At 49.6% G+C, this 24,213-nt stretch overlaps 1 protein-coding gene across 1 annotated transcript in view; it reads left to right on the top strand.

Moving 5' to 3' along the window:
• LOC108175803 (proline-rich protein 14) overlaps positions 1 to 15,706 on the top strand; it is a 41,396-nt gene extending 25,690 nt beyond the window's left edge. Inside the window, exon 3 of the mRNA XM_051837045.2 lies at positions 6,226 to 15,706. Coding sequence (XP_051693005.2) covers positions 6,226 to 6,300 — 75 coding nt within the window. The 3' untranslated portion in view covers positions 6,301 to 15,706. The remainder of the gene's footprint in view (positions 1 to 6,225) is intronic.
• The last annotated feature ends 8,507 nt before the right edge of the window (positions 15,707 to 24,213 follow it).

Genomic DNA, 24,213 nt, shown 5'->3' with positions numbered 1-24,213 from the left:
ATTACAAAATTACTTTATATATCAGTTAATACATCTCTCTAATAAGGCACATGTAAAAGCTATTTCAGAATTCAAATATTTCAAACCATTAAACTCTAGAAAATTAGGAATCCATCTGTCTCCAAGATATATCTTTCTTATCTTCAGATTTCTCGTTCTCTTATGTCCAGCTACTTATTCATTCAAGTAAACCTTTTTTTTAATACAGGCACAGTTCTCTCTACAAGGGTTGGCTCCAAGTGTGTTTTTAAACTGCACTAGGATAAAAATAGCTTGTGTGCATGTGTGTGTGTGTGTGTGCGCGAGCATGGCACTTCTGTCATTTTAGCGAGTCTATTTCCAAACCCCTGGCGGTGAATGACACCAGCTTGGGCAGCGTGGCCTCTCCACAGCACGGAGGCCCGTGTTTCTCTCTTCTCCTTCCTTGGGGTCTCTAGTTATGGTCATGTAGTCAGAAACATTTACACTTTGTAGGTGAAGGCAGCTGAGATTCAGTGGAATAATGGAAGTGACATTAATAACATTAAATGTCACAACTCCTGACAACCTGATGCAAATGAGCACCTTACTAAGCAAGCCAGAAAAAAAATCCCTGAATATATCTTTTCTTTAAAGTACATTCAGCATTTAAAAAAAAAAGTCTTGGGCCAAGATGGAAGCAGGAATGCCAGTTTTGGTAACTTCAGCTACATTCCTCCGGGCACAAATTAGTCAAATTTTCCAGCTATAATCATCCCAGTGTATGAAACAGAGCAGTTCTGATGTTGAGAACTATGCAAATGTTTCTTTTATTTACGCCTTTCTCCTCAGATTTGGCCCCCACTTCTTAATCTTCTATTTTTTCCTCCATGCTAATGTGATTGACAGGCAGAGGGGACCTGCTAAGCCCTCCCTGGCCCCCGCCCTCACCTCCTCCCCTCTGAAACACAACAAAGGTTCTTTCAGCCATAAATGAAGCAAGTCCTAGCATTCCTTCCCTGTTGTCACAACAGATCCAGCACAGCCCTCTGATGTGGCTTCCCGCTTTCTCATCTCCCCAGCCTTGTCAGGGCTGCCGGCATTTAGAAAGGTACACCGTATTTTGAAAGGATTAGAGGATAAAACACAACTCAATCCTTTATACCAGGGAGGAGGGGCGGGGGGAGGGGGCAGAGTCAGATGTTCTGGAGCAATTGGGCAAGAATGCCGCATGCCTAGAGAACCAGCAGACACCGGAAGTCGCGTTCCTGAGGAGTGGGCCAGGACGGCACCTGGTAACCATTTGCTGCCCTGAGGAGGCGCGGCGGGAGGCCCGCAGCTGGGTTCTGGCCACTTCTGGAGTTAATGGGGAAACTGGCAGACACTCGCATAGTGCCCATCTTCTTTTTTTTTCTCAACATGGGAAGAAAGTAAGTGAATGTCATTATTTTTTAGCACCTTTCCCATGAAACCAAGTGCAGGGGCCAGTGCTGTGGCATAGTGGGTTGGGCCACAGCCTGCAGTGCCGGCACCCCATATGGGTGCTGGTTCGAGACCCTGCTGCTCCACTTCCGATCCAGCTCTCTTCTATGGCCTGGGAAAGCAGTGGAAGATGGCCGAGCTCCTTGGGCCCCTGCACCCACATGGGAGACCCGGAAGAACCTCCTGGCTCCTGGCTTCAGATCGGTGCAGCTCCTGCCATTGCGGCCAATTGGGGAGTGAACCAGCAGATAGAAGACCTCTCTCTCTCTCTCTACCTCTCCTTCTCTCTCAGTGTAACTCTGACATCCAAGCAAATGAATAAATCTTCAAAAAAAAAAAAAAAAAAAGGGCAAAGTGCCATAGCCCCTGTCAAAGCAGAGCTGAGTGAGCTCAGCCAAGAACCTCACACAGGCTGGGTTCCGTCCCTCCTGAGTCAGGAGGTCCCAGGTTCCTGGGGGTCTATGCAGCCCAACCCCTCCTTTCAGAGGTGAGGAAGCAGAAGCCCTGAGAAAGTCAATGCTTTGCTGGGGTCAAGCAGCAGTGGGTCTGGAAGGCCCATTGAGGTTAGATCTACACACCCACCTCTCATTCTCATTCCTTCTTTGCTAAACAGTCCTGGAGCCAACAGCGCAGCCTCCCTCCGCCTCTCGATGTCACTCTGGCTCTCACCTCAACAACACTGTAACATACACACTTTTTCCCCTCAAAATAATAATTTACGAACTGAGCCAGGAACAAACTCTCAAGCGATGGTCTAGCACTAAACATCCACAAAACTGCTAGGAGATTTTACAAGCAATCTCAGAGACCCTGCTCAGTGCACTCATTCCCAAACAGTGCCGACCTGCATAGAGTCGCATGCATTTCTTGCATGTCCTGAAGACAGGGTCCTGGAGGACAGACAAGCCAGGAAACACCTGACGAAGTTTGGGGACTGTCAACAGAGAGCTGGTTATCAAACAGCTATCAGACAAATGAGAGCAGTGGTCACAGAACGGTACCCTGACCTATAGGGATGCATGTAGCATCCAAACTGTGTTGTCCAAGGTCGAGCACACTCTCAAGTAATGGCAACGTTTTCCAATGTCCTCATTCCAGAACCACAACCAGGTGTGAGGATCTCTTGGTGTGGAATCCATGTGAGAGAAGTCCAAGATGAACTGGTGTGTTTGACTAAGTCACTCCAGGTGCTGACCTGGAGACGGAGATGTGTAGGAACTCATGTTTAAGCCAATACACACACGCTGTCACATGCATAGATGAGGAGAGGCAAAAACAATTCCAGACATGCGTGTATGGATGGCACGGCGCAGACCAAGATGCCTTAGAAGCATTGAAAACCCAATAGCAACAAGCACACGCAGCACTCAGATCTTGTTCTCTAAATTCCATTCTCTAATAAAAGGAATAAGCTCTTTGAAAACATTTTTAGCATTTTAAGGGCTATGGCAAGAACAACATAAAAAGTGCCTGGATTAAGTGCTATAGATAGATAGAAAGATAGATAAATAGATAGATAGATAGATAGATAATAGATAGATAGATAGATAGATAGATAGATAATAAATAAATAGAAAGATGGCATGTCCCAAAGCCTTGGAGACTTGAGGAAAAGAGTTCTTTGTGGCCCAACTGGAAGCCTGCTCTTCAGTATGGATTTGTTCGGCACCATCAGACAAGGGGTTATCTTCTTGGTTAGTCTTTTACAATGACTGAATCCATGCCCATGGGGCCCTGGGGACCCCAACACAAACTGCCCAGGGAAAGGGGATTGAGAGAAAAGGGCCTCGTCCTGGGCGTGGGACAGTCAAGGCTGGAGAACAGGGAAAGAGGGGAGGGACCCAGGATGTTATCACAGCAAGGAGATGGAGAAAACTGTCCATTGAACTTGAACAAGGCTGTTGTGCGAAGCTTTAGATGAAAAGGTATGTCAAGGTTCATTTAATTATTTGGAGAAAAATGCACCCAAAGTGTTTGAGGCAGTGCTAAAAATGAAAGCAATGTATCTTAATCAACTCTAGCTAAGCTTATTAAGAGCAAACCTAAGCTGGTGCCGCGGATCACTAGGCTAATCCTCCACCTGCGGCACCAGCACACTGGGTTCTAGTCTCGGTCGGGGTGCCGGATTCTGTCCCGGTTGCCCCTCTTCCAGGCCAGCTCTCTGCTGTGGCCAGGGAGTGCAGTGGAGGATGGCCCAAGTGCCTGGGCCCTGCACCCCATGGGAGACCAGGATAAGCACCTGGCTCCTGCCATCGGATCAGCGGCCGTGGTGGCCATTGGAGGGTGAACCAACAGCAAAAGGAAGACCATTCTCTCTGTCTCTCTCTCTCTCACTGTCCACTCTGCCTGTCAAAAAAAAAAAAAAAAAAGAACAAACCTAGCAGTATGTAGTAGAGGTTCCCTTTTTAAGGACCACCCCAAGGAGAGAAGATTTATGGTTCAAGTAACCATCACCTTTTGACTTAGCACATGTCTTAGCTAACTGCCGCATCTTGGGTAACCCCCACATTTTGGGACCTCTCTAAGAGTTCTTCATCCTCATAATATCTTCCTGGGTTTTAAGCTGAAAGTTCAAGCTGGGATGAGCACTTGGCACAGGGGTCAAAACATTGCCTGAGACACCCGCGTCCCATGTCTGAGGGCTGCATCCACGTCTCAGCTCTCCTCCTGCGTCCAGCTTCCTGCTAACGTGATTCCTGGGAGGCAGCAAGCAGTCGTTCTCTGGATGGAGCTCCAGGCTCCCAGCTGCGGCCTGGCCCCACCTGGCTGCTGTGGGCATCTGGAGAGTAGGCCAGCGTGGATGGAGCTCCAGACTCCCAGCTGCGGCCTGGCCCCACCCTGGCTGCTGTGGGCATCTGGAGAGTAGGCCAGCGGATGGGAGAGCCCTCTGTTGTCTCTCTCTTTCTGTTTGTGTGCCTTTCAGAGAGAATAAAAATATGTCATGCAAATTGCTAACGATGTAAAATCATGAACCAGGAGGAAGGGACGGGCATAGGTTGCACAGGTGCCGTGTGAAGGTCCCTGAGAGGTATGAGCTGCCGTGCTGCCCGACCCACGCCGGGGCTCACTGTGGACTCAGAAGCCCCTCTGCTTCAGAACGAATTTGGGGACAGTTCCATCAGTTATAAAGTTATTAATCAGAGCATATGGCATGTGTGTGTATATCATAGTGTACAAATACCTGTTACATCACCTTGAACATACACCAATATTTTAGATTTATACATTCTTCTTTTAGGGAAAATAAACTTTTATTTATTTGTTTGACAGGAAGAGAGACAGCCATGCGGATACAGTTAGATCCTATCTGCTGGTTTACTCCCCAAGTATCCACACTGGTCCCCTGATCGGGCCCGAGGCTGGGAGCCGGGATCTCAGCCAGGCCTCCCATGTGGGTGGTGGGAACCCAGTTACCTAAGCCATCACTGCTGCCTCCCAGGGTGCGCCTTAGCAGGAAGCTCGCGTCCAGAGCCAGAGGCAGGCATTGAACCCGGGTACCCTCAACGTGGGACACAGGTGTTTTAACCCCTACACCAAACACCTGCCTCCCAATTACGCATCCCTAAGCTGATGAAAGGAGCTAGGACTTCTGCTTAACCCTAGATGTGGCTCTTGCAAGTGAGCAGCCAAACCATAGTTTCTGTGCGTCTGTTGGGTTTAAGAAATTCAAACATAACCACTCTGCTAGGACAAATGAGGACCCTCGTGGGATCATGGGATGGATCAGAGAGTCACTGAAATTATTATTTTTTTCCTGCTTATCCCCATAATACAATTCCCCACCTCCTGCGAGACAGGCTGAAACTACTGCCGATTCTGTATCAGAATTTATAAGATTAGAAATTATAAACCTTCTACATTTCCTATTACCACAAAGGAGACTGAAAAGTGATTGAGAGTTTTAAGTGACGTTCCCAGTGCCCCAGCACAAGCCTGTCTGTTGTCACAGGAAATAGCCAATCATTCATCAATGCTTCATTCAGAGGCACTTGGCTTGTCTGACCTGTAGGGCAGTGTTCAGACCGGTTGAAGCATCGGGCCCTACGCATTCACTCAGCAACCGGGGCATGCAGTTTCCACCCGAGAGCTAAATGGAGAAAAACGCCCTTCTTGCCTACAGAATGTCTTGTTCCAAACGACAGAGAGAGGGCTAGATGACTCAATTCCAAATTGAGGCAAATTTGTCATTCAAGATTTGAGAAGCAAATTGACCTGCAGAGAATTGTCCGGGCCATTTTACCCTAAACGCACTGAGATTTTTGTTCTGGAGAACGGAAGATGAACAGGGAGAGGGCTCCACGCACCTGGTGTGATTAGGTCTTCCAGCCAGTGGACAAGGAGGCGTGCATCAGAGAACATCCCATCAGAGGCAGCAAAGTGTTTCCTGAGCAACTGGGTCGTGCAAGATGGAGGGTTTAGTGCCAAGATGCCTAGCCTGGGGACATGGCGAGGGAGTTATTAAAATCAGCTGCGGGGTTAGCGGGAGGATTCTGAGGCGGGCACATTGTCCAAAGGAGGGCTGAAGGCAGGTGGGTTTGCGCTGTGCCTGGTGGCAGCAATTACTGTATGGCAGCCCTGAGCGAGCCAGGGGCATCCATCAAAGGCGCAGCCACTCACTTCCTGAAACAAGTTGTACTGTCTGTTTATCACAGCCTCCAATTCCCCAACGCAGGGAACAAAGGCAAGTATCAACAGACAGCAAATGGTTTTGACACTAGGAAGTGAAGCAAGGGACTACCCTCTTCTCAGTCCCATCTCTGTTAAAATAAACTCTCGCCTTCGCAGCTCATCCCAGACGTCAGTCAAACTCCACACGTCCGCACTAGAGAGAGCCTGCGACAAAAGTCACAGAGGAAGTAGAGCAGAAGGTGAGGGGACAGGTGACTGCAGGTGACTTTCCTGTGACAACAGAGCCCGTGCTGCTGCTGGGGTCAGAAAGCCCCACAGTGGACACCCTGGGGCTCACGTCACCAACGTGCCCTGTTGGGAGGCGTTCCGTTCTCTGATTGGTTGTTGTTGCTGACTGTCAGTTAGCAGATGCTGTGATATGGGCTTGTGCACGTGACCACATGCCGAGGTTATCTGTAACCATTAGTGGTTGTTTTACAAAGGGTGTAGGATACTCTCTACTCTTATCTTCTCAGTTCAAGCCACAGCCACGCTTTTCCTAGAGTCTTGTCTTCCAAACTTGGAAAGTTCACATCTAGCAATTTTTCCTTTAAAAATATCCTTCCTGTCCATGTACTAGTTACTGCGGTGGGGGAGGGTGCCTGTGAGGCCAGGACTCAACCCCATTACATGGTCAACGTTGGTGTGCCAAGGATAGTTCCAGTTCTCACTCCCAGGGGCTAGTCTTTACAACATTTAAGGCTGCTCACCACAGGCGGCATGAAGGAAGTGTGGCACAATTACCTTACTGCATGGGAAGGAATAGATGGACAGTGACCGAAATGAGTGTCAGAGCGAACGCTGGCGGAAACTCATAGCCCAACAGCTTCTAAGCAGCTTATGTATGTAGGTAGCATGTCACTCTGGCGTCGTGACCCCACGGGAGGTGTGATGCTCTGGTGTAAACACACGGGAAGGAGGTCCGCTAGCTCAGTAACTGCGTGGAAGTAGCCTAACCTCGTGTAGTTACTGCACAAGAAGCGTTCACTATCAGAGGCTGCTCCCCTGTGGTATCACACCCAGAAGAAAGTGCCTTCCGAGCTTATCAAAATGCCCGTGTCTGGGTGGGTCACCGACGTTTGGCAGCCAGGACTCTCTAATAGGTCCCAGACACGGCCGTAACGAAGTCAGGACAAACCTGGCCTCACCTCTGGGTCACAACGCCACGGATGCTGGTGCAAATGTGCCTGGTTCTCGTGGTTCTCCATGACTTACCTGATTCCTTATAGCAACCCAGCCTCTCCCAAGAACGGCCAGACTGGATGCCCCACCATGCGCCTGTCGTCTGGAGTTCCTCTGTTCATTCCAAGCAGAGTAAGCCCTGAATTCACGCAGATGGAGAGCTCCCGTCGTTGGAGCACTTATTTGTTCCATGCACTACTTTCGCATTTGAGTCAGCACAGGGCTCCAAGATGCTCAGAGCTTGTGGGGATGGCGGAGTCTCGCTCTGCACCCCTTTCTCAAGAGCCAAGTAGGAAGGCTGCCTGGAGGTGTCGGTGGGGAAGCATGCTGACAGGCAGGCTGTCTGCACGCTCGGAAAGCAGGGAAATGGGAACGGGAAGTGCACGCAGGGTGTGCGCCAGACTCAGCAGCAGCAGATGCGTCAGAATGCGCAGACCAGCAGACTCTGCACGGTGCGCATCAGGCAGGAGGCAACAGGAGAACCTGACTCTGCTCCCTGTGCGTGCTGCGTGCCTGTGAGGGGCAGAGACTAAGGGAGGTGGAGATGACGAGTTAAGGAGAAATGGTTCTGGGTGGTTTTCAGTCCCCATATTAGGGGGATGTTGGGGACCCAGTAAGGGAACGCACACAGTCTCATCACTTGATAGATTCTACTGCAGAGGGAGTTGGCCACACAGCCCTATCCTGCCTTCGTGCCAGTGGGCAGTGAGTGCCCTGCAGGGTCCAGGTTCCCTGACAAATGCACGCACAGTCTGCCCACACCCGTGCAGCGGCCGGCTCAGTCTCTCATCAGCACTGACACCACCCGCCGAGACGCTTCGTGAGCTGTGAAGAGCCCAGCTCCGGAGCTCCGTCCCCGGCTATGTGTCAGTTCTCACCTGGTCTTGCTTTGCCTCCATGGTGCAGGACGGCTGAGTCTGCCCCAGGCCATTTGCCACAGTGGACGGAGGGCTGCCCGTGTGTTAACTGCAGAGCGTCCCACAGGGAATCCTTTTCCCCGCACCGCTCCTCTGTACTTAACAGGAACCAGAACCCCCGGGAGCGACTGATAAGCGCGAGGCCTCGGCACTGTGTCTCCCAACCTCCCTCTCTGCTGTAGGACCCCAGAACGAACTTCAGGGACTGAAAATCAAAGCTGACTCAAGTTCAACAAGAGGAATCTTGCTAGCGATTAGAAAGCGATCGCTGTGTCTGGGTAGCCCGCGGTGTCGGGAGGACGAACTTGAAAAGGGAGCTGAGGGTCTGAGCCCTTTGAACAGCTCTGCAGTCATAAATCATCGCGCCCTCCCGAACCGCCACAACTCCTTACTTCCCGGGCACTCCGAGACGACGCTCAGGTTTGGAAGTCAGCTTTCAAACTGTCAAGACGTCCCTCCAGTTGAAAGTGAACTTGATTAAAGGGCAAACAGCTGCATATCCGGATCTGGTTCTGATTTCTTGCAGGGATGGAGAAGTGGGGAGGCGTCAGAAGGCAGGCAGCCTTCTCAGCAGCGGAACGGGCAGAGCCCGGGCTGACGACCGTGTGTGCAGGGAGAACGGCCCTTCCTGATCTGTGAGCTTTCGTTCCCCAGCCTGTGGCCCTCATGGCCGCAGCACACGGCCTGTATCGTCTCCTAGGACGGCCTCAGCTTGCAGCGAGGGGGCAACATCCCTGTGAGACCCCAGCGAGCAAGCGGCACACGCAGCGCGAGAACCCGGGGCTGGCTCCGGGAAGCCCCTGCTCACACGCAGGAGGACCAGGACCCCGGGGCGCTTAGGTGGAAACGCACTCGGACAACGAGCGCTCCTCTGAGATCTGGGACCATAGCGTCTGCGCACAACCAGGGTCTCCTTCAAAGCCTGTTATATAACGGGGTGCAGTAATCCTCACCTGAGGCCAGGGAAGAAGAATGTTCCCCAGGGGTCTGTGTGCCCATCTGACTGTCCCCATGCATTCCCAGGCCCGTGCCGATGAAGATGCTGGAGCCAGCCCCAGGAACCCGTAGAGAACGTGTTGCCATCACACAAACACCGACTGCTGGCTACCTTCTGCTTAAGGAAGGGAATTCTTGAGTGTTTTAGGAACACATGGTCCTAGACTCATTAGATGTACGGAGCAAGGTGGTGAGAATATTTGTAGCCAAAGCCGGGGGAACAGGGGCTTGGCAACCAAGCCTGTCAGCCACACAGCTGTGCCGCCCCAGACCTGCCAGCCAGCACTTGACAGTGGATCCAGGGCCCTGCTGGACGCTTTTTTCTATGGAAACAAAAGTTTGCTTAACAAGAAACAGCTTGCAGCAACGCCTTCTGCAGGTGATGTGCTTGTACTTACTAAAGGGAGCTGCAGGACAGGCGCACTCTGTAGTCGGGAATTCTGAAGGGATAAAGAGAATCATCGCCATTTTATAAAAGTGAGACCGGCACGCCACTGGATCGGTGGGTTTTTCGGGTGCTTGTCTCCTCAAAACAAAACGTACAACCTTTCACTCCAGTGTGCTGTGGGAGGTTCAGGCTACTTAGCAGGAGTTGTGCAGTCCCCTCAGAGCGGCCTCCTGCAGGGACCACAAGCAGCGCCGCTTGGGACGCTGGCATCCCAGGGCTTGCTTGGCTTAAGTAGCTGGGGTCCTGCCACCCACATGGGAGACCAGGCTGGCGTCTGGGGCTCCTGGCTTTGGCCTGGCCCAGACCTGCTTCTTGTGGGCATTTGGGAAGTGAACCAGGAGACAGAAAATATATCTCGCTCTTTCCCTCTCCCTCTCTGTCACTCTGCCTTTAAAATAAAAGAAAATGCCCACTGTTCATTTCTGCCTTTCACTAAAATACAAAGCCAACAGCAGGGCCAGGCATTTGGGCAATGGTTAAGTAGCTGCTTGGGATGCCAGGATCTGGTATCTGAGTGCCACTTTTGAGCTCTGGCTTCTCAAACGTCTGACCCAGCTCCTTGTTAACGCACACCCTGGGAGGCAGTGGTGGGAGGCACGTGCTTGAGTCCCTGTCACCCATATGGGAGACCTGGATGGAGTTCCAGGCTTTTGGCTTTGGCCTGGCCCAGCCTTCGCTGCTGAAAGCATTTGAGGAGTGAATCAGCACATAGAAGATCCTCTCTCTCTCTCTCTCTCTCTCTCTCTCTGCCTTTCAAATAAAATGAAAACAAGCAAACAAACAAAAACAACCTGACAGCAGCCAGCAGTGTAAAACCCCACGTTCCTGCTGTCACCGGGCAGCAGCTCATACAATGGTGTCACGGTTTCCTATTGTGTGGACGGTGGCTGTTCTGGAGAACACACGTTAGTTTCTGCATGTGCTCTTGCTGGGCTCCACTCAAAGGCTATATTGTGCTTTCTTGTAGCTTAAACACACACACACACACACATACACTTTGTCTCCTGGCTGTGTGCTAGATACTAGAGATCCAAAGGCAAGGAACAGTGGCCACTCCCTAGCTCAAAGTTCTGGTGCCACGTTGCATTCCCTGACGGGACCAGATAACAGCTCTCCCTTATCAAAGAGGAATCGCCAAGTATGTGTTTGGTCCAGGGGAATGTTGAAGGACTATCAGGACACAAATTCACATGCTATGCAAACTTGAGTCTTCCCAGCAGTCCTCCTGAAACGTGTATGGATCTTTGCACACACATGTTGGAGACAGCCCATTGTTCTTCACAATCCATCCTTGGCTACTGTCCGTAGTTACAGGTTTCTGAGTAGACATAATTCACAAAACAATCCCACTACATCAGACGTGGAGGCCAACAGTCGTCACTTGTTGTGTGGCATCCTCAGGAAACTATTGTAAGGTCGATACCACCTGACAAACACAAAGCCATAGAATGGCTTGCAACAGGTCAGCACAGGGCAGGGTCTGCCTGCTCAGTATGTAGTAAGTGTTATCCTTTTCCTTACAAGCCCTTCTGTATGGAGGTGGTATTTAGAGGATTTAAGACACCTGCTAATGGGGCCGGCACTGTGGCATAGTGGGTAAAGCCTCCATCTGCAATCCTGGCATCGCATATGGGCTCTGGTTCAAGTCCCAGCTGCTCCACTTCTGATCCAGCTCTCTGCTATGGACTGGGAAAGCAGTAGAAGATGGCCCAAGTGCTTGGGCTCTTGTACCCATGGGAGACCCAAAAGAAGCTCCTGGCTCCTGGCATCAGATTGGCCTAGCTCCAGTCATTACAGCCATTTGGGGAGTGAATCAGTGGATGGAAGGCTTCTCTCTCTCTCTCTCTCTCTCTCTCTCTCTTTGCCTCTCTGTAACTCTGCCTTTCAAATAAATAAATAAATCTTTAAAAAAAAAAGACACCAGCTAAGGATGTGAGCTGATTAAGAGACAGAGGTGGGATTTGATGCCAAGCTCTGTCACTTCTAAGTTACAGTATGAAGTTGAAAGAATCATCAGAATCTGCCATTAAAAACTTTGTATAAAAGGCGGACACCCAAAGTATGATTTAAATAGGTCTTAAGTAAACATTTAGGGTGGATGTTTCTGAGACACTCATTCCTGGCTGAAAAACTCCCTAGAGACCTTGTGTCTAGCCTGCTCCTTGGAGTAAGTGGTTACAACACACACAAGAAGACTCACTGTGTTCTGAGATGAAGACGGTGGTGAGGGGAGACACCTAGCTCTGGGTGAGTCTCTGGGTTAGGAGCTGACAGCAAATGGTAAGTGGAGGTGACACCCATAAGAATTCAAAAAGTGCGTAAGGAGGGAGACTCCAAGCACGTGAGTGCGGACAGAGTGCCCCCAAGCTTGGAGTCTTGTTCTTCACAGGCCAAGCGTGGGCTCTGATCATTTAGATCTGCAGGGCAGGACCATGGCAGGTGTCAGCACGCAAGGATGTGTGCTACCAAGCAACTGCCACTTTCCATGGTAAACCACTGGTGGTAGGCCAGTGCAGGCTGTGGCTCCTTCAGCTGCTCCAAATTCCAATCTGCCTTGAGACCAAGTGGCGCCCATGGAGGGGCTAACTTGGCAGTAACCTGAGTTACTGGGAGACCTGAGCAACCCTCAAGTGCTCACAGCTGCATAATCTCTCTCTCTCTCTCTCTCACTCACACATACACACACAGCCCAGCATGGGCCAGATTAGAAAGGACACATGCATGATCCTGGCTTTGGACTCTAAAGAGACACTGGGCGTCAGCAGAGCCCCACCAGTCAAGCAGGAGCAACACAGCTGGGAGGAGACACATATTGAGGCAGCTGCTGTGGGGAATTGCTTTATGAGATTTGTGGGCTGGCTGCGCACTAGCAAAACCCAGGGCCGGCCCCAGCCAGAGCAGGCTGGCACTCCAAGGCACGGCGCGGAATCTGCAGGTGGAATTTCTCCTGGGAAACTTCAGCTCCGCTCTTACAGCCTGTTCACCTGATGGAATCAGGCCCACCCCGATCAACTAGGATGGCTTCTTTCCCTTAAAATGCACCCATAGTAGATGCTAATCCCAAAGCTAGACTAACTTTGATAATGCCACTGTGTTTGATAACGTTTGCTGAAGTGACCGGCCACTCCTAGGCTAAAAGTAACCGTGGAGTGGAGACCAGCCGTGCTGATGCAGCAGACCGACTGCCGCTGGCCCAACTTCAAAATCATCAGCTGCTGAGGTTCAGGAACCTGCTTGGAGTTACCGGCGGCTGAAATCAGTCGGGGGAGGCAGCTGGTGAGCCCCTCCACCGCAGACCGAAGCCGTGGCCTGGAAAATGCTGGCCTCCCTGAGAGCGTGGGAGCTGTCACTAGACAGCCCACTGTGGGAGAGCACGGGGGAAAATGCGACCAGAGGGAAGTGGAAATTCAGAGTTTTGGATCGTGTATTTTTTGGATCGTGTATGCTTTAACAGATCTATTTCGACGGGGACCTGTTGACATTTGCCACCACTACAAATTTGTCGACTACACGGGGAGTCAGCAGTGTCTCAGAGGTCAGTGTAGATGCCTCTCTCAAGTACGGGCATCGCACAGAGGCAGTACTGACCCTGGAGGGGAGGGGAGACTGTCACTGATGGATCACACGCTCTGGCACAGAGAAGGGGAAGCCTGCTTTCCTTTGCCCGCTGCCCGCTCTTCAGCTAGCCCCGAGGCCGTATCTGTGTTGCAGCAATGCGCCTGAGCTCTAACGCCCTGTATACCAGAGAGCGGCTCCTTTTCTAATTTGGCAGGGGCCACGTCGGTTCTCTGGTATTTGTGTCACCTGCCGAGTGGTTTGAACACCGAAGTCTATTTAATTTGATACTGGGCTAGGAAAGAGGGGGCATTGTCTGATAGAACCGCCCTGGCCAAGGGTAAGACAGCCCGACCTGCTGCTGCTAACACAGCCCTGGGTCTGCACATCACGGAGAAGCCCCCCAGCCACGGGTTGTCCCAGTAAGTAAGCAAGCAGTCAGCGAGTATGCTCGTCCACACTGGCCCCTGCACCACTGGACATCAGCCTGCAGGGATCTGGTCTTTTTTCCTACTCCAATTCCTCTTTTATAATGGAGGGGGTTATAGGCACACATGGTTAGCATTATATTATTGCCATTTAGTCTCTTTGAAGAATCTCTGAAGCACTGCATTGACAAAATCCTTAAATCTTAGATTAAGAAGCAGGAAGGGGAGTGAAATATCAGTACCTTCAGGAACAAAACCACAGTGCGACATTGGAAGCCTCTTTCAAAGAACAGCGTTTGGTTTGAGGGTGGTGGTAAGGTTGGCACGCACAACACCTCTGCCTGGCTGGAAACTCGGTGGTTCGGCCCAGGAGGCTGCTGATGGGGAACCTTGCTTCTCTTGGTCCACGTTTCCATATGCAGTGACCGCACGTAGGGTGGCACATGTGGTGCTTTTCACTGCTCTCTGGTTCTGCTCTGGGGAGTGTGTGATCTCCCTGGAAGGAAGAACTGGGTTCCCCCGTTCAGCTACTTTGTTTCTCCTTGAGGAAGCAATGCTCAGCGTGTGCTACACACTCTGCTTTTCTTCAGGCCTGAAGTTTGAAAGGGACAGGAGACATGATTTCTCTCCTCCATATGGTGAATTGGAAAGGGGGAAGGCCCTGGCCCTCAGGCACAGGAAGGGGGGGGGCATGGTTCTCTGCGGCCACCAGTGGAGCGTGGAGCGCAGGTCTGTCACTGCTGGCGAGCCCCCAAGCCGTATTTCCCCCAAGCCCGATTGGGAAGAAATCTGGCCCTTTGATGTCCCTGGGCTGAACCTTTTGTTCTTCAGTCCGTGCCATGCTTAATTGGAAGGCAAGCACGTTACACATTAAAGGCCTCCAACCCCAACCCATCCTCTCACAGAACTGTCATTGCCAGGCTAAACCTTGGTTACAGACAGGTCTCTACATGCCCACCTCCGCACGGTATTCTTCCTCTACCTCCCTTGTTTCAAGTAAAAGCTGCTGTCTCTCCAAGGCACAAACCTCCTGCCCCGAGCGAGCACAGGGCAGGGCTGCCTGCTGCTTCTGCACGGGTTCAACAAACCCTCTCTTCTCACAAGCTCCAGGGTCGGGGGAGGCGGCAGTGCAGAGTGGGAAGGTGCTGTTTCCATTGCCCCCTTCCCATGCCAGAATGCCTGGTCCTAGTCCCAGCCACTCGGTGCTTCCGATTGACTCCCTGCTAACGTGCCTGGGCAGTAGCAGATGATGGGCTCCAGTACTTGGCTCCCTGCCACCCACATGGGAGACTTAGAGGGAGTTTCAGGTTCTGGCCTCCAGCCTAGCCCAACCCTCACTGATTCAGACGATTGGGGAGTGAACCAGCAGGTAGAATGTCTGTCTCTGTCTCTCCATTGCTGACACTCTGCCTTTCAAATAAATTAAAAAAATCTTAAAAAAAAAAAAAAAACGCTCAGCTGTGTCACGTTATTCACAACCACAGTTCCCACTGTCCGTGGGAGATAAGTACCCAGATTGTCTACGGATGCCTGGACCACGGATGGCACCAACCCTGTAAGTTGATGTTGTTTTCTTTTATATACATGTCTATGGTTGATGTTTAATTCATTAGCTAGGCACAGAACGAGATTAGCAACAACCCAGTAATAGGTATACTATAATAATATACTACAACAGAAGTAATGTAAAACTTGGACTGTTTTTTATTTCTGGAATTTTCCATTTAACATTGTCAGCTGATGGTTGACCACAGGTGTGGGACGTGAAACCACGGCCAGAGGGGGCCGCTGCGTAGAGTCCACCCTCCTAGATTCCCTACTGCGGAGCCCGTGTTTTGCCCAGGCGGCTGTCCATGCTGGGAAGGGTCGCGCTGCTCCCTGCAGCTACAGCCCAGGGTCCCGTTCAGCGTCACTCCTTTCCTGGGGCCTTGCCATGTTCTTCTGCTCTGAAGGGAGGGTACAGGAGAGAGGAATTTGTAAAACGCTTGTATGTATGAAACGCGTCTTCTTTAGCCTCACAATGGAGAGTTTGAGAATTTTTTTTGAATTGGAAATAAATTGTCATCAGAAATTCGAAGCCAATCATGTTTTATCCTCTGGTGCTAACTCATGCCGTTGAAAACCCGTATGTCTGATCTTCATCCTTTGTTTCTCACTCTCTGCAAACACTGAGAACTTTGGTTCAACCCTGGCTTTCAGTCATCAGGCTGCTGTTCCCTGTGCTGATCTCTCTCCTCTCTGTCGGGCTCCACACTAGCTGCTTGGCCAAGCAGGAGCCCAGAGTCCTTCCCAGGAAATCCTTGTGTTACCGAGAACTTATACCCTTTGGGTTGTTTTCTTCCACTCATCCCACATCTGCACATACCTTCTCGATTCCAGAATAAAAGCTGTGATTTTGCTTTTTGTTACAAAGAACAAAGATGTCAGAGAGTTCACCCCAGCATTGACTGACCTTGTGCCTGACCGGTCATGGGAGGTGCCCTCTGCACAGAGCCTGGCGTGTCCCCAGGAGCTTGTCCTCTCTGTCCCTGCCATAATCCTGGGTCTGTGGAGATTCTGTTTTTGATCTTATGCAAGGCAGGTTTTCCCACAATCAGACACCGTTTTGTGCCCCATAAGCCTAAAAGGCATTTTTCCCAAACTGCACCACTCCGTATAAATTAAGTAACACAAAAATGCTGCATGTTTGTTTAAGGTGTTTTTTGTTTTGTTTTGTTTTGTTTTGTTTTTGGCTTAGAAACCCCCCCCCCCCCACTCCACACCCACCGCAAAGATCCGACTTCTGTCCCCGGGAGCGGTTCTGGCGCCCTGTGGAGCCAGCGCGGTCTGAGCACTCAGGGAGGCGCGTGCTGGTCATAGCCGGGACGCGGAATGTTCACTCTGTCCCCCAGGAAGCCCTCGCACTTCGGAACATCGTCACCCCCAACTCCAGTCTAGAGATTCGCTAAGACACGCGAGCTGGGCTCCAATCCACACGTCAGAGAAAGCAGAGGGTGGCAGGGGAAGCCGACCGAGAGCCGCCGTGTCCTCTGACAATCTTTCCCCCGGTTTTGATGCTTCCTTTCCTCGGACGACTGCTTTGGAATCTTTTCCCCTCAAATTCGTATCTGCGTTTGTCTTGACCCCCCGGCTCTCTCGTCGTCTGTAAGGTTTCCTTCTCTCAGTTAACAACTTTGCCTTCTGTTGCTTTGTTCTATTTTTTAAAGCATTCTCACATAAAAAACATAAGTGTGCAACATATTGCCGGTTCCTGGGATACCACATTTTAGATAGGAGATGAAGCCTTACCTTCTGCTCTCAGCATCCCCGGGACGCACGTCATTGCCATACCAAAGAGGAGAGCGCACTCCAAATGCGCTCTGCGCTCTGTGAAGGCACTCCATCTCTCTGTCGGCCAGGAACACCATCCAGCACCACTCAGCCTTGTCAGTCCTCATCTGTCTTAGTGCTTAGTCCTTGGTTGTTAGAAAACTTCTCTCTACTTCACTCAGCAGTTCAGTTTCCAAACTCCTCCCCCAGGTTTGTCCCACCTCTGAGTATCTAGAGCTCTCAGTATAGGATTCTATCACCATGAAAAAAAACTTCTGTTATACTGCACTCGGGTTATAACATCACTCAACTGTGATCCTGCTGGATTGTGTACAACTTTGGGACAGGAACTATGTTATTCATTTCTGAGTTTCCTGTGTCTACCTCCATCCCAACAATACACTCTCTCACATGCCTGTTGGACCATAGAACAGACAACTGACTGATGAAGACCAAATTACTTGATGGGAGAAAAAAGATAAGAATTAAAAAAAAAATACCTGCTGATGCAAATGGTTGACTAAATAAGCATGAAATGCTAACTACTCAGAGTGAATCATAGCCTTTCAAAGATAAGCTAAATGCTTCCACAGCAAGACTTGCTACTTAGACCTCCAAGACGCATTTATCTGTTTTATGCAAGCCGACGACGAAGAGCACAGCTCCTCATGATGTGCCCATAACCCAAGCACATGGCCTTCATTTAAACAAATGCTATTTGATGTTAAAAATTTGTTCTCTAGAGTAAACGGAAGGAAGTGGCAACACCGGGAAGCCTAAGACAATTATATTTGGCAATGATCTTGCTACTGAGTACATCCAAAATGATAGCATTAGCAAGGAAAGTAGAGCCCTACCATTCCCTTTCTTTGGTTTTGTTTTGGAAGGTAGAGATTTTGTCAAGCTTTCCCCCAGTGCTGCTCATTGACTGTGACTCTGTGTTAGCAACCTGTCACTGACTCACATAATTAAGAGCTGGGAAGGATCTTTAAGATCAATTATGTTATTCCAGCAGAGAAAACACCTACCGAAGGATGGTCTGTCTTCGACAATAATGTTTAGAAAACACTCAAGCAAAAACATTCTAGTTTAAGCATTGTAGGGTAGATTTTATTGATGACTTACTGTTTTAATTAGTAAGAAAATGGCCTTTGCTCAAACTTTACTGTTTTTTAAAAAAAATTCTTGGAGCACGCCCAAGGATCATGATTAAATATTAAAAGGTGAGAAGGAGCCATCTGGTCACCTCGGAGGGATTTCGAGATCTTGATGGCACTCCATCTGCATCCCTAGCAATTCACTCATTACATCAAGGACATGCAGAGATTCGAGAAGGGGCACTTTGGGGCAGGCAGCTCAAGGCTGAGCAGCGTGACGCTACACATGCTGTGCTGGGGTCGCCTTCTCCACTGAGAGCACATGAGCCATCTCAAACTTGCTAAGCACAGCGCGCCAGCAAGTTCTGAGTTTACCCAGCAAGGTGTGCCTTTCCCTTTGTGAGGAGAGCTTCTTTATAAGGTGACATCGTTTGCTTTGCAAAATAGGAATGTATTGATTTATTTTAAAGATTCGCTTATTTATTTCGAAAGAGCTACATAGACAGAGGTAGACACACACACGCACGCACACAGTCTTCCATCTACTGGTCATCCTCCAAGTGGACGAAAGACCAGGGCTGTGCCAAGTTGAAGCCAGGAGCCAGGAACTCCATCTGGGTCTCCCACAAGGGTGGCAAGGGCTCAAGCACTTGGGACATCTTCTGCTGCTTTTTTCAGGCCATAGCAGGGAGCTGGACTGGAAGCAGGGCAGCCGGTACACAAACTGGTGTCCACATGGGATGCCAGCATTGCAGGCATGGCCCACCATGCCACAACACCAGCCTGGCAAAATAGAGATTTAGAAAGTGTTTTCTCCCGGTGCACATGGGGCACTGCATCAACATCATGCAGTGGTTGCACAAAACTCTTCTTGGAGGCTAAGATGGACAGGCAGACAGGCATGTGGAGTGTACCAAGGTTCTATCACCATTGGAACAACAGGAGCACACACCTGCGGTGTGTGTCCACTTCTGCCCAACGATAATGGCCTTTGCCCAGTCCCTGACTTCAGCACAGGGTCTCATTGCATCATACTCTTGAGTTGCACTTCAACTTCATACCTTTAACCAAAATTTGCCTGGCCCTATGACCGAGGGTGAAGATCCTAACAGCTCCTTAGTAACTGTTCGATTTTGTGTTTGCTAATCTACTTAAATCCGTGATTCTTTGCCCATCTACATATCCATGCTACTGCCAAACCTATTATGAATTAATTCAGCAAACTTAGATTTGTAAATTAAGTGTTTTGGTTCAGCAGAGATCAGCAACTTGTCTAATATTGCCTAACGAGTAAGTGGCAGATCATGAATCCAAACTTATATTTATGCAACTGAAAATACTGATCTCCTTTTATTACATTGGAAATTTAATGAAGCTGGGCAGACCATTAAAATAATTTTATTTATTTATTTATGCTCCCCAAGGCACACCATTTAAGATAATTTACAAGAGATATTGTAGAAGTCAATACTTTAAAAGATTTCATTTTAGATTTAACATGGGAACATGCCCTGTGAAATTAAAAGGGAGAATCAGCAATTATCTCAACCAGTCTCTTTATCAACTGTGATAGTGCATGTCTTCTCTGATTCTTGTGAGTTCTCCATTGTTAATATACTTCAAATTGTAAGTTGCTTATACTGGAATTCTGCAGAGTAAACGGACATGTCAGGTGAAGGCATTGGTTTTTAAAAACATCGATGTTTTCAGTCATGATAAGCAAGGTCTATGAATCTTACCTTGAGTTTGAAAAGGACCACGTGGCCCTCAGATTGGAATGGTCACCATGGAAGTTTGGACTTGTCAGGGTTCCCAGAGGAACCAACATTACAGAGTTGACTGTAGCTCAAACTCCGGAGTCCTCGGGGGTGAACTCTCGGGTGAGGTCCCCGGATGCCTCTCAGGTGGGAGTTCCACTGTGCATCACCCAAAAACATTCCAACGGCAGCAGCAACAACTCTCGGTTTCCTTCACTGAAGGAGGCCTTTGCAAAACAAGCCTGGACACAGGACTTCCAGAATCTCCTTCTGTTAAAAAAATATTTTCTTATGTGTAGATCAGTTGATCCAGGATTTACACTTTAAAAAAAGAAGTTTTAATGTTGGTGTTCATGGATAACAAGTATACCGACTTTGCAAATGGTTTTCTTTACAATTCTAAGGACAAGCTAAAATGCTAAGGTAGACTCGACTTCAAACCTGCTGGGGAAAATATAGTGGCGTGTGGACTTTCTGTGCTTTCTTCTTTATAATGGACAGTGCCTGGTGTCAAGGTTAACAACCACACAGTCAGCATTGTTGGGCATCAGTCAATATCACTTGACTGCATTAGGAAACAGGCTTTGCTACATGCTAGCATAGCTTGGAAGTGAAGCAAATGTCCTATACTGGCAGAGTTTACACATCATTTGATACCATGAAAGCCTACTTCTCGGACTATTTGTGGAGTCAGTTGGTTTTAGCATTTCTGTAAGAAATTAATACATTATGGGAACTGAAGTGGTTGTCCCTCAGCAGAGACTTGTCAGTAGTCGGGGACCTGAACTGTGTGTCCACAGCTTCCCCGAGTCTGAGCTGGAGGGGGACACTTCAGTGGTCCACATACAGAGCTGCATTGCCAGTCATGTCCTACCCAAGGGCAAGGACACAGCGGAGTTGGGGACAGGTGCTGGCTCAGGCTCCACTCCCCTCCCCGGACCCCCGGCACCTTGCATTGGGCTTCACTGCATTTTCCAGCCCTTCATCAACTCACCCAATTTTCTGGCATGCAATTGTTCATGGTATCTGTCACAATCTAGTTGGTATCTATTGGGTCAGGAATGATGTAGAATCGTCTCTCATTTGTTTGTCAGCCTACTAAAATGTTTGTCCATGTGACTGATCTTTTCAAAGAACTAACTTTTGATTCCATTGATTTTTCTACTCTATTTCATTTGTTTCTGCTTCCCTCTGCTATTTTCCTATTTCTGGTAGCTTTGGGTTTCCTTTCCTCTTCTTTGTTTAGCTTTCTAAGTTGGAAGTGTGTGTTATTTATTTGCTATCATTTTTAAAAAATAGGCATTTACAGCTATAAATTTTCCTCAAACACTTCTTCAGGTACATTCCATAATTTTTGATACATTGAGTTCTTGTTTTTATTCTTCTAAAAGTACTTTCTAATTTTCCTCATTTCTTCGGGCAGAGTCTAAGAAATATGAAATTCTTTGGATCTCACTAAGGAGCAAACACATTTGTCATTGAACGTAGTGAGAAATTCTGCTCATCAATTTATTTGCCATCTAAGAATTCAAAAGCTGAGCTCTGAATTTAAGAAATGATGATAAAGACCTTCCCATTCATCAACTGTTGTTTCCAGAGTCTCCCAGGGCGCTCCTGGTATTGCAGTGTGTGCACCTTCTAGATGCATCCAGTGTGCACAAGGCTGTGGAAGACAAGGCTCCTCTCTCCTCCTGTGGGACAGTTCCAGACTTCTGGGGCTCTCAGTGGGGCAGAGCCGGGGGCTGACCAGAGGGACGGTCAGCTCTCCTGCCTGCTGGCTGTGGTGCAGCAGCGGCTCCTCCACCCCATTTCTGATGAAGACAGGGAGCAGGGTGCAGCCCCATCACACACCAGCGCAGTGCTCGCCTCCACGTTGTGCCAAATGCGTTTTCTAGGTGGTGTGAACACAGACACCAGGCCAAGCCAGCCTTTCGGCAAGGCCAAGCCTGTGTGGTGACACAGTCTGCAGAGTCCGTCCACATTGACGGACGCCTTCCTGGGGAGGTCACGGTGGGATGCGTTAGCCAGGAGGTAGACAGCATTGATAACCCAATATTCGCATGCAGGAGGAAATGTCTCCAATCAATGGCCTCAACTCCCACTTAGAAAGCAGGGCAAAGAAGGGTAAACAACACCCAAAACAAGCAAGGGAGGGAATAGTGATGGTTACGCGAAGGGTGGAAACAGGGTGGAGAGGCAACACCGGAAGCTTGAACTTGGCTCTCAGAAAAGTTGAGCTGGTGTCAGGGGGCTCCTAGCCCCCTCCTGCCTGCTTTTCTGCATGTGCTTAGTGATCAGCAATACTTAGGTCTGTGTGTATGGAACTAAAAATAAGGCAAAAAGCAGTAGCCTACATTTGGTAGCAATTCGAGTCACTTGACAAGGATGAGTGACTATGGCCGACCCGTTGAAGAGAACGGCGAGGACCTTCAGCATGGAACTGTGCACACCCTTTCACAAACACTGAGGACCCCAAGACACCTGCAGAGGGCACAGTCCTGACCGCCCCCTCCCCAGCCGGGGCCCTGCCCCCAGTGCACAGGGCTGCTGCGCAGGGGTGGGGCGTGGACGCTGCACTTTCCCTTTGTGTCTCCCAGTGTGGAGCTGCCACCAGCCACGGGCAGTTGAGCGGGACTGACGGAGACTCAGCTACCGAGCACGGCACAGGCTTCTGCCCTACAGGGTGGGGGCTGGTGGATGCTGTCTGCAACAGCTCCTGCAAGACTGGCCTGATGCCCGAGAAAGCACACTGGCCTTCCCTCCTGGGGTGGAGCCACATTTTCCTGGCCACGCCCTCCTGAAGAAGAATTCCTGTGCTCGTTCCATGACATAGACTCTGGGGCAGGAGGGAGAGGCAGGTGGGGACAGGGTGCTATTCAGATGCCACCTGTTCTTGCTGGGCTCTGGCTGATTCTCTTGGATACATGGTTCTCCATCTGCAGTGAGCACTGGGTTCACTTCTAAAGGCTCTAGCTGATGGATTTGAAGAATTTTCCCCAGGCGAATGGCTGCTGGTTGCGGAGTCCACTGCGTTGTTCACGCCCCCATGGTGGACATCAGTCACAGCACTGCCTTTAACAGCAATAGCTAATTGATGTGCCCTTTGAGTGGGGTTGCCTGAGGTCACCTTGACACCGTTCTTCTGAGTTATGCAAGTAATCCTGAATGATTTCCCTTAGGAGCTGGGGTACTGTCGGGTGAATCAGAGAATGATTTTAAATTCAATTTACCTTCCTAAGATTTCATGAGTCCTGCATTAAGACTTCTACACTTGGCAAAATTAAGTTTATTAAATTACCCAAATGTCCATCTCTAGTCATTGTTCATTTCTTAAATTTGACAATCAGTAGAATAGCGATGCTTCTCTCTCCTGGGGCCTGCCCTCATTGCTAGGCCTGGGGAGGAAGTAGACCAGTTTGCATGAGGATTTCAGACCCAACACTTGTTACTGAAAATTCTTCTTTGGGGAGTTCTGATGAGAATCAAGATAAATTCAGAGATGTTTAAGACAATCAGAAAAATCTGGAAGTGAATAGAGAAAGCTGGGTGGCAGACCCAATAGCAAGGGGTGGGGACCAAAGTCTTTGAAATCAATGCATCTTTGGGCAATAAGGTGTCGAGATCGATAGAGCAGGGTGGGTGTGGCTCAGCAGGTGAAGCCACTGCTTGGGTTGCCTGTGTCCCATCCTGTAGTAACGGCTCAAGTCCTGGGTGCTCCAGTTGTGATCCAGCTTCCTCCTGGTACATCTTGTGAGGCAGAGGATGATGGTTCAAGTGTTTGGGACCCTACCACCTACAGGAGAGATTCAGGTGGAGTTCCAGGATCCTGGCTTCAGTCTGGTCCAGTCCTGGCTGTTGTAGCCATTTGGGGAGTGAACCAGCAAATAGAAGACCTCTGTCTCTCTCTCTCTCTCTCTCTCTCTCTCCCCCTCCCTCTCCCTCTCTCTGAATATGTGTCTTTCTTTCTGTTGCTCTTCCTTTCAAATAAATGAAAATAAACTTCAGAAAAAAGTGGGAGAGACAGAGAGAGAATACAGATCAGCAGGGTACAGGCTGTGGAGGAGAGCTGGCTGAGGAGTCTCAGGACACAGCCCTAGTCAACAGCAAGCCTTGGGGAACCAGCCTGAGCCCGTTACAGGAGTGCTGCAGAAGCCAGACACTTGAACCTGAAGTGTAAGCTGGCAGCACAGGGCTGTGCAGATTGGCCCGACTGGACCAACTTCCACAGTGCCACATGAATAGCTAGCTGTGGAGAGAGAGAGAGAGAGAGAGAGAGAGAGAGAGAGAAGATGGAAAGAAATCTTCCATCCACTGGGTTCACTCCCCCAAATGCCCTAAACAGTCAGGGTTGGGCAGGCACAAGCCATTGGCCTAGAGCTCCATCTGGGTCTCCCACATGGGTTACAGGAGTCTAAA

The sequence above is a fragment of the Oryctolagus cuniculus genome, chromosome 14 (assembly GCF_964237555.1).
Source record: "Oryctolagus cuniculus chromosome 14, mOryCun1.1, whole genome shotgun sequence".
Taxonomy (NCBI): domain Eukaryota; kingdom Metazoa; phylum Chordata; class Mammalia; order Lagomorpha; family Leporidae; genus Oryctolagus; species Oryctolagus cuniculus.
Note: the sequence above shows the minus strand (reverse complement) of the source record. Positions and strands in the feature narration are given on the sequence as shown.